This window comes from Thrips palmi, unplaced genomic scaffold (assembly GCF_012932325.1).
Source record: "Thrips palmi isolate BJ-2018 unplaced genomic scaffold, TpBJ-2018v1 HiC_scaffold_1, whole genome shotgun sequence".
In the NCBI taxonomy this organism is placed as follows: Eukaryota; Metazoa; Arthropoda; class Insecta; order Thysanoptera; family Thripidae; genus Thrips; species Thrips palmi.
This window is the reverse complement of record NW_023144620.1, coordinates 728,393-745,108: the sequence shown is the minus strand read 5'-3', so window position 1 is coordinate 745,108 and position 16,716 is coordinate 728,393. Positions and strand designations below refer to the sequence as shown.

At 45.4% G+C, this 16,716-nt stretch overlaps 1 protein-coding gene across 1 annotated transcript; it reads left to right on the top strand.

The window, feature by feature from the left end:
- The first annotated feature begins 1,981 nt into the window (after window positions 1-1,981).
- On the top strand, window positions 1,982-7,368 carry LOC117639177. The gene is made up of 4 exons (XM_034374592.1): window positions 1,982-2,080; window positions 4,523-4,708; window positions 6,016-6,132; window positions 7,154-7,368. The coding sequence occupies exons 1-4, from the start codon at window positions 2,020-2,022 to the stop codon at window positions 7,270-7,272; spliced, it is 483 nt and encodes a 160-aa protein (XP_034230483.1). The 5' UTR covers window positions 1,982-2,019; the 3' UTR covers window positions 7,273-7,368.
- The last annotated feature ends 9,348 nt before the right edge of the window (window positions 7,369-16,716 follow it).

Sequence of the window (16,716 nt, the reverse complement as noted above, 5' to 3'; positions counted from 1 at the left end):
CAACCCTGACACCTGTTAAGACATTTTTCTTTATTTCTACGTACACAAGTCAATTCCTGCAAAGGTACATCGTCTTAGTCAATTTTTAAAATTTACTCAAAATCCTTTAACAATTTTTACAACTGTTTTTCTTCAAAGAATCGACGGTTCTTGGGCTATAAGTTGTCCGATTTCAATGACATTAAGATCGTTGGAAAGGTAATTAAATTCCCCATCTTTTGAGACTTCAAGATTTATTATATCTCATCTGGTCCGTGTGTAGTTGAGAAAACACTCCAACTTTAAGCTGCATATCCACTTGGGACCCTCTACACTGTCTTAAAAAAGTGATTTCCGATCAAATACGGCTTAGTTTTGGTCTTAGAACGGAGAGGTCCGTTACTTTAAACCACCCTGTAGTACAAGGAGGTGCCAGTGTCAAGTTACGCCACTCAACTTCCGTCAAATTCAATGAAATTTGGTGTCTCAAGTTACCCCGCACAGTTACCATTTTCTATAAAAGTCAGTATTATCCGATGAATGATGGGTTTCCCTCTAAACCAATGCTGCATTTAGAATGTTGAAATTATAGGGTTGAAAGGTACTACAGTCATTTGGGTCCCAGCAAGACGTGTTTCGAGTACCAAGGGAGACTTGTAACACTTCTCTAAAATTGTTAAATTTACTAAAATTTAAAAATCGTTACAGAACTGACCAGCTTGGTCCTAACCCGCCGTTCATACGCTTAATCGTCTTTCCAAACATGTATGAGAGAAAGTGCTAGGGCAGTTTCGACCTCCGAATGTGCCGAGCCAGGTGGCAGCTCCAAAAAGGTGGAAAAGCAGAAGTGTGTCAAGTTACCCTTGCTGTCTCAAGTTACCCCGGTTTACGGTACGTCGTAGAGATTGTCAAAGCCAGCTGGTCATCGAGCTTCAAATGCCCTTGCAGAGCTGCGGCAGCTAGGCTGCCGGCGGGCCAGTCTGGCCCGGCCAGAAAGTCCTGGTTTAAAGTCTCCGACGAACATTTTTTCTCAGCACTATTTGCTGCATGCTAGGGTGCATGTTACTTACAATAATCACAAATATAGAATGGAATGTTTTTTAGATTTACAAAGTATCTTGTAAATTGATGTTTACGATGAATTTTTGGATTTCACGGCATATTTTATCAACTACGTTTTACAAAGCTCTCGTTTATAAAACTTTCCAGTGAAATCTTTGTAAATTTACGAGAAATTTTCGAACAGTGAATATTGATAAGGGGGCTACGGAAAATAACCACAAGCTGTTAACAGAATTTTCCGTAGTTTTTTTGCCACAGTGCATCTCCCCGTGATCGCCTCCCCTTCCTTATTCGAGAGGTCCTATTCAAAATATCTTATCTGTGCGTTCCCCCCAAGACAATCTTATCTTAAACGCAGGTGAATTTCACATAGTTTGATCATTTGGTACAGTTACATATCAATATAATTTGTGAAATTGTTCAAGTAAATCTAAAGATGGAAGATTAAAGAAACCAAAAGTGCATGTAACCGTCGTATTTATTCTGATTGATCAAAATGAGTGAAATTTGCCGGCGTTTAAGATAAGATTGTCTTGGGGGGAACGCCCAGATAAGATCTTTTGAATAGGACCCCTCGTATTTTCCTGTCCCTCCAGAAGCTTTAATTCATAGTCGCGAGGGGGTGGAGTGAAGTTCCCATCACCCCCGCGCCCTCCCCCGGCCCCCTGGCTTGGCCGTCTTCGGGAGGCAGGTTGACCGCCCCCCTCTCTTTAACCTGCACACACAAACACACACACGCACCCGTGACTGCCACTCCTGCCACTCGACTGGACTGGTAGCGGCTGCCCCACCGCAGCGCGGCGCAAGGTGAGGCGGTGCGTCATCCACTGTTATTACCATACCACTTGAGAGTAACACGGGGACGGGGGGGGGGGGGGGGGAAGACTGACAAAGAGAACGAGTCTGGAGGAGGCAGCGAACTCGCGCAGAGCATCCTCAGTATGCTGCCGACACTGTCGGACGCAAGCAGCCTTCAGCATGCGGGCTCCTCCGCTGGTGTTCGTCTTCGTGCACGCCTTGCTGTTCGTGTGCGCTCACGGTAAAGTTGTCGTTTCTTCCTTGAATCTGGTTCAAAATTCTAGGGTCGGGAAGAATGCCCCGTCAAAATAAAGCGTGAACCAGTTGCTTGCTTCACATTGCAATGCGAATCTGGTGGCAAGTTTGCTTTGCACAAAATTGGCAAGCCTCGATCTCAGACCTTCAGCAGCTTGCCAGTATTTGGTGCTCCGGCTGCGTGCAAAGCCCAATTTTGGCAAAGTGAGAAGTGCTTCGGGGCCGGGGTAGCCAATTTTGAGTGTGGTGGCAACATTCGAAGTTTTTCATAATGCGTCCGCACCGCAGTCATCTCAGGTCGGGTCACCGATGCGCATCCTCAGCCTGTTCAATGCGAGAAAAGACTAAAGAAAGTTCTGTTCATTTTAACACCACCTAGGCCCTCTCCGTACGCTAAACCACGGAGGTCGTTGTCTTCTTACACAGACAAAATCTCACAAACTATTTCAAGCCTTTCAAAAGAAAAGCAGCTTTTTATGACAAAGTATACGTTTTAATAAACGTATCCAAATATGTCTACTAACTTCGGTATGGTTTTAATAATGTTTTCCTTGGGCTATAGGGATGATTGAAGGCCAAAGTAAAGACCATTTTTTTTTATCTTCAAAATGCCGCAAACCGATCGCCAAAAAGTTAAGAACTTCCGGAGAAAAATGTCGCGCAGTGAAATTTTGTATGTTTTGCCGGCTTTTGTTGCACTACCTATAACTCCCTTACAACTAAAGACAAGACAAAATATTTTCTTTTGAAAATGTTGTAAAAGTTCTGTTTTTTCATTTGGTTTTTACCGTTTGTCTTTAAGAGGTATATTTATAAAAATCATCGCCATCAAAAGAGGGGGAAAACCCTCCTAAAAAAGGGTGCAGGGACGAGACTGCCCCCTTAAATATACAGAACTTTCCGTAGTTTTTTTTCGCAGTGTTACATTTACGTGCGCAGCTAAACGAAAAAAAGAAATAGACCTTAAAATAACAGGAAAAAAGTGATACGCATCGGCAACTTTGGCCCGTCTCATACATTTTGAAATGTGCAAATTTTGGCTATGTTTCAACTAACTGAAACAACAGTTTTCGAAAATACTACCCCATTATCAGCAGTCAACCTGTAGTCTCACTACAATAACACGAAAAGTTGCAATGCACATCGGCAACTTTGGCCGGCCCCGTACTTTTTGAAATGCGCGATTCACGTATAGAATAACAAGGTAGGTTTACGCCAGACCGCGTCTTGTCGTAACAGGCTTCGCGATGTCTCGCTGCCTGTTCCTTCAACCCGCGCCTGGCGTACCTACCTTGGCCTGCGGCGCTAGCCTGCCTTTGGCAGGCATTGGCTTGTCCAGCGTCCGTTACTTCTTACCTGTTGCAAGCTGGAAGGCTCCGCCCCCCAGACCCCCCTTCATTCTAGATAGAGTTGCTTTATCTACAGATAACACGATCTTGACCCTTGTACCTTTTTAACTTGCCGAGGATAGGGGCTCCTTCCCCCAGACCTCCTGTCTTCAAGACACAAGACAGAAGTGATCTGCCTGCAGAAAACTCGATTTTTCGCCGATTTTAAGTGTTTTTCCGCTATAAAAACTGAACCAGTTGAGCTAGGATAGTGAAATTTCGCGTGTGCCGAGCCAAGAACATACCTAATGAGCCTGCAAAATCTCAGCCAAATCGGCCGAGCCGTTCAGGAGTAGTGTACACACACAGACAGACAAACAGACAGACAGAAAAAGTTTTTCAACCCCACTGGAGTAACAGGCTTCGCTATCGCTCAGCCAAAAATAGATATTATTTTCGTCATCAGGTCTTTCTTCCGCAAGATAGTTTGAGAACGTCCCGCACTTGGATGCTTTTTGGTTGAGCGATAGCGAAGCCCGTTACTCCAGTACGGTCGAAAAGTTTTTTCTGTCTGTCTGTCTGTGTGTCTGTCTGTGTGTGTGTACACTACTACTCCTGAACGGCTCGGCCGATCTGGCTGAGATATTGCAGTCTGATTAGGTATGTTCTTGGCTTGGCACACGCGAAATCTCACTATCCTAGCTCAAGTGGTTCAGTTTTTATAGGCGAAAAACATCTAAAAGCTGTGAAAAATCGAGTTTCCTGCGGGCAGATCACTTCTGTCATGAAGAAAGGGGGGTCTGGGGGGCAGCCCCCCAGCCTCGACAAGTTAAAAAGTTACAAGGGTCAAGATCGTGTTATCTGTAGACGAAGCAACTCTAGAATGAAGGGGGTGGCTGGGGGGCTCAAGGAGTAACCGATGACCGCCGATGACGGACAAGCCAACGCCTGCCGAAGGCAGGCTAGCGCCGCAGGCCAAGGTAGGTACGCCAGGCGCGGATTGGAGGAACAGGCCGCCAGACATCGCGAAGCCTGTTACGACAAGACGCGGTCTGGCGTAAACCTACCTTGTTTTTAATATGACATCTCTTGGACCACAGCTGCAGGTTGGGACCGCCAAGAAGTGAGATGCAGCCCGGGCGCGCGCTGCGTCCCGCTCACGAGTTGCCCCGAGGCCCTGCAGAGGCTACAGGATGACCCCTCACGCCACCCTACCATGTGCGGCTTCCCCAAAGGCAGTGCCACTGTTCCCGACGTGTGTTGCGGTCAAACGCCAAAAGAGACAGGTATGCACTGAAGCACTATTCAAGTGTGTTACACAGTGTTATGTCTTACAAGTATGTGGATAGCATGCCTCTGCCTGAGGTTGAAGCATGCCTACACTCGATGCTGGGGCATGCCTGCATGTACACTCAGCGTCGTAGAATTGTTCTATTGAGTTGTCATGGATGAGTGATGAGTCAGGAATGCTTGAATCCAAACAAAAGAATTCTATATATCTTTGAAAGCAGAAACTACAAGGTAGGTTTACGCCAGACCGCGTCTTGTCGTAACAGGCTTCGCGGTCTCGGGGCCTGTTCCTCCAATCCGCGCCTGGCGTACCTACCTTGGCCTGCGGCGCTAGCCTGCCTTCGGCAGGTATTGGCTTGTCCATCGACAGTTAGTCCTTACTTGTTGCATGCTGGGGGGCTCCGCCTCCCCACACCCCCCTTTCATCAAGACAGGAGAGATCTACCTGCAGAAAACTCGATTTTTCGCCACTTTTTAGGTGTTTTTCGGCTATAAAAACTGAACCAGTTGAGCTAGGAAAGTGAAATTTTGCGTGTGCCGAGCCAAGAACATACCTAATGAGCCTGCAAAATCTCAGCCAGATCGGCCGAGCCGTTCAGGAGTAGTAGTGTACACACACAGACAGACAGACAGACAGACAAACAACAGACAGACAGAAAAAGTTTTCCAGCTCCACTGGAGTAACTGGCTTCGCTATCGCTCAGCCAAAAACACGAGGCACAATTTTGGCAAAAACAGCTCTCCACTCAAAACACCTTGAAAAGTATTCTCCGGCATTGTATTGCAAACTCTCTTACAAACTATTTTCTTTGCATTGCGAAGTATTTCTTTGCAACTTGCAAAGAAAATGCTTTGCAACGTTACGAACTTATGCTTCGCAGCGTTGCAAACTTTTTTCTTCGCAACTTACGAACTATTACTTTGCAATGCGAAGAAAAAAGTTCGCAAGGGAGTTCGTAATACAATGCCGGAGAATGCTTTGTACTGCAAAGTACTTTTCTTTGCAAGCTTTTCTGAGTGTATTTTCACTTTACAGTTTCCTTAAAGTTCTTATACTCTCATCCCAGCAACGTGACATCAAGTTGAAACGGATGTGTTAAAATGTCACGTACCTTTGAGCATTGTGTCACGTTCGTTTGGACGTGAATTACCCATTAATTAGCTTATTCACGTTGAAACGAACGTGACAGAATGCTGAAATGAACGTGACATTTTGTCACATTCGTTTCAACGTGATGTCACGTTCCGGGAATGAGAGTGCTCGCGCAAGAAACTATGTATCAAGAAAGAAATCGTTCCACAGATTGTTCAGCGGCGACTTCGGTTCGGGACGTTCACCCTCCCACGATCTCCTGCAAGGAGCTGCTGGAAAAGCCATACGCGGAAGATTCAAAGAGTCCAGGAAGGGTGGCTCGGAAAAGTAAGTATGGGTCCTCAGTGAGGCTTTTGCAACCACTCAAAGGGGACGTTTTCAGGTGTCAGTAGCCGATTGCTCTCATACTTCGGTATCTCCAAGGCCACAAAAAATAATTTTCGGCACCCACAGTTCGTGCTGAAAGTCACTACAACGCCCAAATGAAAGTTGAAAATTGACCAGTTTTCATAAAAATGTCCAAAAACTTATTTTTATTAGGAACAAAAGTCTCCACAAGGTCTGTAACGTTCAAAACTATGATTTTTTTTTTCGATTTTGGAGCAAAACTATATATCTGTTCCCTCAAAAGTACTCAAAAGAACTTGAAAAAAAAATTGAATCATGTTTTTGACCAAAAAGTCGTTTAAGTGACTTTCAGCACGGACTGAGGGTGCCGAAAATTTTTTTTTGAGGTGGCCTTGAAGATCCCAAAGTATGGGAACAGTCGGCTTCTGACACCTGAAAACGTTGTCAGGGGTCGACATAACACGCTTTAAACCTTACGAAGTATTTACGAGCATACATAATACAAACTAATTCACTTTGTTATACGAAGAAGTAGTTTCTTTGTACGCTTATGTGTGCTCAAAATACTTCGTTGTAACAAGCTTCTTTCTTTAAAGGGCCTAAAATTGTTAGTAAGGTTTCCAGAGTGAAGGCCTGATAGGCAACGCATCGGCAACGCACAGTGAGCGAGACGTCCGCGGCCAAAACTCTAGACGCAGTTGGAGCTCCAACAGGACTCGAACCGAGCGTGTGATGAGCGTGGATTCCTTGTTCGGAGCGCAATCCGTTGGTGGAGTCACGCGTTCGGTTCCAGTCCCAGTTAGCAGCTATTATGGAGCTCGAAACGCGTCCAGGATTTTCGCTGCTAATTCCACTGGTCTCATGGCCCTCTGTGCAACGGCTCACGGAACTGGAACTGAAATTGGGCATCACTGTAGCTTAACGGCTGATTTGCCAAAGAAATTTGATGCATCTACGTTGCACTAAACAGACTCACTATTTTTTTTTTTGTATTGTCCAGTGTGCAGAAAGCATCAAGAGGACTTGTGCGCCTTAGAGCAAAAGCTCCGTTCAGCAGCATGTCCTTCTGCAGGAATGGTGACGGACATTTTGGAATTTCCGCACATGGTAAGCAAATAGTTCACATTCATAGCCTTGAAATTGTCAAGGTGACAGCTTAAATTTCACTGTTGCGGCCACATAGAAAATTGAGTGAATGATTGCGGGAAGACTTCAAAGTTGGGACGGTAAAATGCAGGGTTGTGTAAGATATTGTCGTCTGTTCATTCAAAAAACGACAATATTCAAAGAGTGAGGCATCTGGTCGAGTTTTGGCGTTAAAAATTGTATGACCCAAAATGGGCCATTCACAAATGTATGACCGAAAAAAGGTCATACTTCAATGTAAGACCGAAAAAAAGGTCAGACATCTGCGAGACTGGCCCTTGATTAACGTGGGGATACACTCTGAAAGTTGCAGGGAGAAGATTCTCTATATTATGGTAAAAATGCTCCATGTTTGGAGAAGACTTAGTGGTGCAGCCTTTCACCGTAAGTTATTTACAGTGTATATCAACCTTTATCAGAAATACAAAAATGTATGACAAATTTTCGGACATGTGTTTCGGACCCTTTTCCGGACATCCATTTCTGAATCCCCTTCAAAGGGTCAAAAGTCTAACCTTTCTATTTTCAGTGAATAATGAAAAACATTGAACATGGAACCCTGATATTGAGATTTGTGAATCACGTCTATTCCGATAGGGACCTCAGGTTTACAAACAACATTCACGTCCTGACACGGGCATCCGTGTCGTGCAGCAACCCTCACTTGGTGTTCTGCCCAGGCTGGAGGTGCCTGGTCTCGGGAATGGCGCCGGGCCTGAAGCGGGTGGGGCTCGGCCTGCCGCTGGGACTGCCGCCCGGTCGCATCCAGGAGGGGAGGCCTTGCGGGGGGCTGCCGTGGCTGCCCGTGCTCCTCGCGGGTGAACCGGTCCCGCGGGGAGAGGGGGGCGGGGAGCTCGTCATGCCTTTGCCTCCAGTGCAGCAGGGCACGCCACACGCCAGCCCCTGCCAAATGAAGCACATTCACAATTTCAGATCTTGATGCGTCCTCACCGATTCTCCCCCCAAATTAGTAAAAATGAGTAAAAAAGATAAATGATGACATCCAGACCATCGTTGGGGGGGGGACGACATTTTCCCGTACGCACAGTGACCGGCGGCAGTATTACGCGCTCAATGTTTATTTAAAATATTGTACGTGGTGTTACATTGTTTTAAACCTGTGCCACGTTTTGCATAACATTGCCCTCAAATTTGCTAAAATTTATGCATTTTCATGCATAATACCAAGCAAATTCAGTGAACGCACAGAATTGTGCAAGTTACTCGCACTGTTAGAAATAAGCTCCGAAATTTTATGGAGAAAAACCCTATAATCACGTACATGCAACCTTCTCTCAAAAATTGAACATCTAGTGACAAATAGTATACTCTGAAATTTCCAGGGCTTCGGCGTCGTGGTTTGGAAGGAACTTCCCGATAACTAAGTCGTCTCGTACGAATTTTTTTGAGATTTTTCTGATGAATGGATTCCTTATAGTATTTTGACTCTCACCTTACCAGAAATCAGTTCTTTAGGACGCTATTTAAGAGGCAGTGTTTTCATTCGCATGTTGCAAGTGTCAAGGTACGGTTGATCTGCTCCCCCACGCGTGGTTGTTGTGGCACCCAAAAGTGCTGACTACACGGACAAGTTTGTAAAAAAATTTATAAGTCGTCTGGTTTCACGGTACGGGCTTGCACAGATAAAAGCTTACGAAGGCTTTTGAGCATATATGAGGTACAAACTACTATTTAGTTCGTTATGCGACGAGATAGTTCGTAAATTACGAAGTATTTTCTTTGTTGCCTTATGAATGCCGAAACTATGTACTTTGTTATTACAAGCTATTTTTCTTCGTAAAGTCGTAAATAGTGTGTTAGGTTTTCAGAGTGCGCTAACATACAAGTTATCTATGACTGCGATCCATGTTCGACACCTTACCCTCCTAAGTGTGCATGCTCGTGGGATCTGACTTACCAACAGGGCTGCGAGGAGGCAAGCGATGAGAAGGACAAGCTTTGCCATTTTGACATAGGCCCTACTGCGCGCGCTCAATTTATATACGATCAGTCCTGACAGTGAAGCTCGACTTGTGAACATCGCTTGATGCCCTCATTTGAACCCGTCACGACTGTCCCGTTGCCGTGTGCCATGAAGTTCACTGGTAAACATAATGACTTTCGTGAAGCGTACAGTCTCTGCGCCTTTCTTGAAAAGTGCAAGAGCTTATGCCAGGCGCGGATCCAGGATCCAGAAACTGGTTGGGGAGGGGACGCAAAAGTTGCCAACCTTGACACTTAGTTGACTTTTTGCCTTCCTTTCAGGCCGCCTTTTGTGTGTGTGTGTGGGGGGGGGGGGGGAGTGACTTGCGCCAGGCTCATGCGCTCACTCCCTCCTATGACAATTCGTTAGAGGCATTGCCTCTACACAGTAAACTTCTTACGGATACATCCTATCCGTATTACGGACATTTTTGTGCAATTGCAATTACGGATAGATTTTGCTTGCAATACGGTTGAAATCATCCGTGTTACAAAGAGTTTTACGTCCGTAACATACAGACGAAAATATCCGTATGGTACGGACGTAAAACTCTTTGTAATACGGATGATTTCATCCGTATTACAAGCAAAATCTATCCGTTTCTATCTATCTATCCGTCAATTCTATCCGCCTATTCAATCCGCCTATTCTATCTATCCGTCAAATCAATTGCACAAAAATGTCCGTAATACAGATAGGATGTATCCGTAAGAAGTTTAGTGTGTAAACAAAGTTTTAGGCTCGAAGTACTTCGAGCGCTTTTCTATGCTTGTATGTCTTTTCTTTAATTTTCTTTTTGTTCTTTTGCGTACGAGCTTAGAATTTCGCTTTTGTTTCTCCAGTGCCTCCTCTGTGAAAGCATCATAGTCACGGCCTGTGAGCCTTGAGTTGGGTGGAAAATGAAAGAACACTGCAGGAGCGGGGATAAACCACTGCAAATGCAAAGGTGACACTTGAGTAATTTTTTTGGCGATATCATGTAGTATCGGCAAAAAACCGCCTTACCAAAATATCTTGCCTTCAGGACGGCGATACACAAAAGAATCGCCATAATTTGGTATCGCCGTTTTGAAGGCAATACTTTTCCGTAAGGCCGTTTATTGTCTGTCTGTGTGTGTGTACACTACTCCTCCTGAACGGCTCGGCCGATCTGGCTGAGATTTTGCAGGCTTATTAGGTATGTTCTTGGCTCGGCACACGCGAAATTTCACAATCCTAGCTCACGTGGTTCAGGTTTTATAGCCGAAAAACATCTAAAAAACGGCGAAAAATCGAGTCTTCTGCAGGCAGATCACTTCTGTCTTGAAGAAAGGGGGGTCTAGGGGTTCAAAGTTACAAGGGTCAAGATCGTGATATCTGTTGATGAAACAACTCTATCTGAAATGCAGGGGGGGTCAAGGGGCCGAGCCCCCCAGTATGCAACAAGTAAGAAGCCGCCGAAGATGGACAAGCCAATGCCCTACCTTAAGGTAGGTTTACGCCAGACCGCGTCTTGTCGTAACAGGCTTCGCGATGTCTCGCGGCCTGTTCCTCCAATCCGCGCCTGGCGTACCTACCTTGGCCTGCGGCGCTAGCCTGCCTTCGGCAGGCATTGGCTTGTCCATCATCGGTTACTTCTTACTTGTTTCATGCTGGGGGCGGGACCCCCTTCATTCCAGATAGAGTTGCTTCATCTACAGATAACACGATCTTGACCCTTGAAACTTTTCAACTTGTTGGGCCTTTCTTTAAAACAGAAGTGATCTGCCTGCAGAAGACTCGATTTTTCGCCGTTTTTTAGGTGTTTTTCGCCTATAAAAACTGAACCACGTGAGCTACGATATTGAAATTTCGCGTGTGCCGAGCCAAGAACATACCTAATAAGCCTGCAAAATCTCAGCCAGATCGGCCGAGCCGTTCAGGAGTAGTAGTGTACACACACACACAGACAGACAAACACACAGACAGACAGACAAAACTTTTCAACCGCACTGAAGTAACGGGCTTCGCTATCGCTCAGCCAATAAAGTTATGTGTGTCGCAATTTATGTGGCGGTACAGGTATGACTGAATTCGGTTATGCGTGTTGAAAAGTATGTCTGTCGCAGGCGACTCTTTACTTTAAGCCAAAATGAAGCTTACTCATTTACCTAAAAGGGTTTTAGCACAGAAATTGTAAAATCTTAATCCGTCTACATCAAAACAAAATAATTTACGAAGTGCTTTTAACATGTATGAGCCCCCTTAAGGGGGCATTTTGATGTAGACGGACTAAGATTTTACAATTTCTGTGTTAAAATCCTTTTAGATAATTGAGTCAGCTTCATTTTGGCTCAAGGGAAAGTGACTTTGGACAATTTTAGAGATTTAGTCGAAACGTTTAAAATTTTGCTTCTCGTAAGATTTTGTTCGCATACTTGCTCAGATCTGTGGGGAAAAAATCAGGGAGACTCATCCCCAGTAGTGTCATAGAATTGACTACAATGGGCTGTATATCTGCAATAGTTTTCAAGAAAAAAAACAAAAACAATTTTTTGTGCACAAATTTGTTTAAAAAATTGTTTAAAAAATTGTTTTCATTTTTTTTCTTGAAAACTATTGCAGATATAAAGCCCATTGTAGTCAATTCTATGACACTACTGGGGATGAGTCTCCCTGATTTTTTCCCCACAGATCTGAGCAAGTATGCGAACAAAATCTTACGAGAAGCAAAATTTTAAACATTTCGACTAAATCTCTAAAAAATGTCCAAAGTCACTTTCCCTTAAGCCAAAATGAAGCTTACTCAATTATCTAAAAGGATTCTCACACAGAAATTGTAAAATCTTAATCCGTCTACATCAAATTTTTTTTTAGAAAAGTGCCTTTAACATGTATGAGCCCCCTTAACTGATCGGCTATGTCAATCCTAACCTCACTTTTTTCAAGTTTGGAGGAAAGATTAGAATACCTCGCTTTGAAAAGCATTTTGAGCTGTGTAAATGGCAGCAGCGATGATTCGAGAAATAATTCAAGCATTTAACTGCAAAAACTACTTACATTCTTTTTTTATACGGGCATGTTACGAATCACCACAAATGCCTGTTACGGAAGAAATACGTCCCTAACTACAAGGTAGGTTTACGCCAAACCGCGTCTTGTCGTAACAGGCTTCGCGATGTGTCGCTGCCTGTTTCTCCAATCCGCGCCTAGCGTACCTACCTTGGCCTGCGGCGCTAGGCTCTCTTCGGCAGACAATGCTTCTCCATCATCAGTTACTTCTGAACTGTTGCATGCTGGGGGGCTCCGCCCCCAAGACCCCCTTCATTCTACATAGAGGTGCTTCATCTACAAATTACACGATCTTGACCCTTGTAACTTTTCAACTTGTCGTGGCTAGTGGGCTCCGCCCCCAGACCTCCCTTTCATTCAGACAGGAGAGGTCTACCGACAGAAAACTCGATTTTTCGCCGTTTTTAGGTGTTTTTCGGCTATAAAAACTGAACCAGTTGAGCTAGGATGGTGAAATTTCGCGTGTGCCGAGCCAAGAACATACCTAATAACCCTGCGAAATCTCAGCCAGATCGGCCGAGCCGTTCAGGAGGAGTAGTGTACACACACACACAGACAGACAGACAAAACTTTTCAACCGCACTGGAGTAACAGGCTTCGCTATCGCTCAGCCAATCACTGGACAAACTGAAGGCAACTTATGCCACGTGGTTACATTGTAAAGGGGTCATGCTTCAATGCCCCAACGGTACTTCGGTGGTGATTCATACCTCGAGAGCCTCAGACAGGAACTTCCTAGAACTCAAAATAAAAGATTTGCCTGTTTTCGGTGTACCCTATATTTCAGACGCCCTCCAAAACTATACCTGAGCACTGATCACATCAGCTTTGATTGTTGAAGGACCCTGTACTTGAAGCGAAAGAGGGGCCATACTCAGATTTTCCTCTGCTCCCTCCACTTAAATTAATAAACGCATTTGTTACGAATCGCCCCTGTTACCAGTTTTACGTTTACGTGTAGTAAGGATTGTGTGTACAATCAATCTGAATGCGCAAAGGATGCACTGAGAAAACCTCACATCCTATTTTGGGCCTTACAAAGAAAAGTAGTATGGTATAACAAAGAACATAAGCTTACAAAGAAAACACTTCGTAATGTACGAACTATTTCTTCGTGTAACGAAGTAAATTAGTTTCTTACATGTATGCTCAAAGTACTTCGTAAGGTTTTAAGAGTGTGATTTTTTCAAAGCACTCCGATTTGACTTCAAAATTCACCAGCGGTTGTTTTCTTCAGGTGGTCTCCCAAAGTATTATTTTTACTTGAACTATGTTAGTCCTAGACCTATTCCTCTAGGAAGAGATAGTTATGAAGTCGACTTGGAAGCCAAATTATGGACGTCCACGTTGTCACGTCAGCTCAAACGTGTCAAAGATAAGGGAAGAAATGAAGAAAAATTGCGGGGGGGGGAGTGCGAAAAGAATGCAGAATGAAAGCGGCAGAAAAGTGGAGCCACGCCCGTGTCCCAAACTTGGACCGCACTGAGTTTTCGTTACGCAATGGCCCGAAGTGGCCACAGCACTCTCGTACACTCTACAAAAAATGTCCTGTCAACGCCGCTAATTTGTTACCAATGTTTGCTGTTATGCAATTCACGGCGTTTGCTGTGAACTAGTTCACGGCGTCCACTGTGATCTCGGTTACAGTGTTCACTGTGATCTGGCCACAGTAAACGCCGTGAATTGGAGCCTGATTTGCAGTACTTCGGTGCTTAGCGGCGTCAAACTCACAGTGTTTACTGGGGACCAGATCACAGTGAACACCGCGAACAAGATCACAGTGAATCCCGTGAGCAGATCACAGTAAACGCTGTGAATTGACCTACAGTGAAAACTTGTAATAAATTAACGGCATTTACAGGACATTTTTGGTAGAGTGTACCCTTCTCCGGTAAAACTGAATTGTAGTTGTATGCTACGCTTGAAGACTTAACGCTTGACGTCAAGCGTAGAGAAGAAATTCTCCCATGCATTTAGATAGGCGGGAGAGGGGAAAAATGGAGAACTTTGCTTGAAGCCGAGCGTAAAAGAAAGGCGTAAAACCACGCTTGAGTTCTACCAGTGTATTGTACCTTCAAATAGTGTTCGTGTCCAACATGGGACATGAGATTCCGAAAATTCAGTCTGAGAGGCACTTTTTTTAAGAAGTCCGATCGAAAAACATGACCACCGCCGATTTCATCGCCATTTGGGTCGAAGGTACCCCTTATGGGTCTAAGAAAAGCCCTAAAATATTGGGGGCGAAAAACGCATGGTTTGGATGTTATTCACGATTTTCGTTTTCTCTGACACAATTTAGGTGAATTTGGTCAAAATGTAAAAATCGATATTGCTCGGTCCCTGTCGGCTCCAGCTGCCTAAAAATTTACTCTCTCATGTAAAATCGGCCGAGGAACAAGAATCCGGCGTCGGTTTTCCGATTGGACTGCTCAAATTTTGACCATGGCCGTTAGCCCATTTTTGCAGTCATTTCTTGTATCTCTGGGGTTTTGGTGATGGACATCGATTTTGACCGATCCCGGGGGTGGAATTTGAAGATAAAGGATCAAACTAAAATATTCCGTCATAAAAAGTTTGTGTATAGGGCAGCCCAAGCAGCAGCTACAAAAACCGTGAAAATGCATGTTTTGGGCAGAAAACTGCCCCTCTTTGTTCTTTCCACAGGACTGCGGTGGAAAGGCAGCGTGCTCCAGTGTGAGGTAGGCCTTCTGAGGCGCTGGCACTCATGTGGAACCAGCGTACCTTAGCCCAGCGCCAACACACAGGCAGCGAAACACGGACCTGCCTCCGTAACGCCTGCGAACTGGAAGGTAGGCACGCCCGCCAAACGCCGCTGCGTGGCTGGCTGCCTACCCGCCGTGCTCGCAGGCGCTTGCTCCATCTCGCCATAGTCTCCCCATTCAGTTCACACTTGTAACAATGTTGAGCCGTGGTGTCCTCGCAAAATCGTCGCGGTAACTCCTCTCGTGGAGAATTCGGAATTTGGAAACAAGGGACTAGCCTTGGAAAGCAAGGGAGCCTCCCTCTCCTTGAAATGGGAGCACACTTCCGAGGAACTTCCGTGAAGTGTTCCATCTTTCCTTGTTTTGAAAAAAACCGTCCTTGTCATTCAAGGAGTTGCACTAACTGTGCCCTAGGACTCTAATGAGTCAAAAGGAAACCCTACGCTGCAAATCCAAGGGAAGGACAGGTCGACACTTTAAGGCGTAGACCAGTTTGTCCTACGCTGGCAAGTGTCGACCAGCTGTATCCGACGCTCTGATGTGTCGACCACACTGTGTCCGACGCCTGCATGTGTAGGACACTGTTTGTCCTACGGCAAATTACACTGACTGAGTTTCTTGTTGTGACCCAACACTTCAGCCGTCGGACACTGTGTGGTCGACACTTGCAGGCGTTGGACACTGTATGGTCGACACTTGCAGGCGTTGGACACTGTGTAGTCGACACTTGCAGGCGTCGGACACTGTGTGGTCGACACTTCAAAGCGTCGGACACAACTGGTCGACACTTGCAAGCGTAGGACGAACTGGTCTACGCCTTAAAGTGTCGACCTGTACTACACTTGGATTTGAAGTGTAGGAAGCTTGGACAGTAAAATGCCGTAAATACGCAGGAGAACCATGTTCTAGTATTGTCCGTGGAGACATGGCGTGCCCGCCGGACCGCAAACATGGTTCTCGTACTTTTTGTGGTGTCGCCTGATCAAGAAAATGATTCTTGTGTGAACCGAACTTTGAATTTCAAATCGATTTACATTGATTGAATTGTCAATATTTCGGCACAAATCCCAAATTATATTTGAACACGCTACGAGAACAGGGTTCTCGTACGATCACGTCCCACGAGCCGATACGGCAAAGGCTCAGACGACGACACGAGAACATGGTTCTCGTATAGAAGATTTTTGGCGCATGGTGTTCGGGTGGTCATACCAAGTCCGTATATCCATGTGCCATGTTTTGGCGACGTACGGTTCGGTATTTAGCACCTTAGGCCTCTAAGGCTTTGCCGCCAAAATTGGCCTTTGGCGCGAAGGTGTTAAAAAATATTAAAAGAAAGTAAGCAATGTACTGGCCTTAGGTTGGTACTTCGGACGGAAGGACCAGGACCAATGAAAACGATGCTTTTTCATCGGTAGGATCTTAAATTTAACCAAATTCTCCACGAGAGGAGTTACCGCGACGATTTTGCGAGGACACCACGGCTCAACATTGTTACAAGTGTGAACTGAATGGGGAGACTATGGCGAGATGGAGCAAGCGCCTGCGAGCACGGCGGGTAGGCAGCCAGCCACGCAGCGGCGTTTGGCGGGCGTGCCTACCTTCCAGTTCGCAGGCGTTACGGAGGCAGGTCCGTGTTTCGCTGCCTGTGTGTTGGCGCTGGGCTAAGGTACGCTGGTT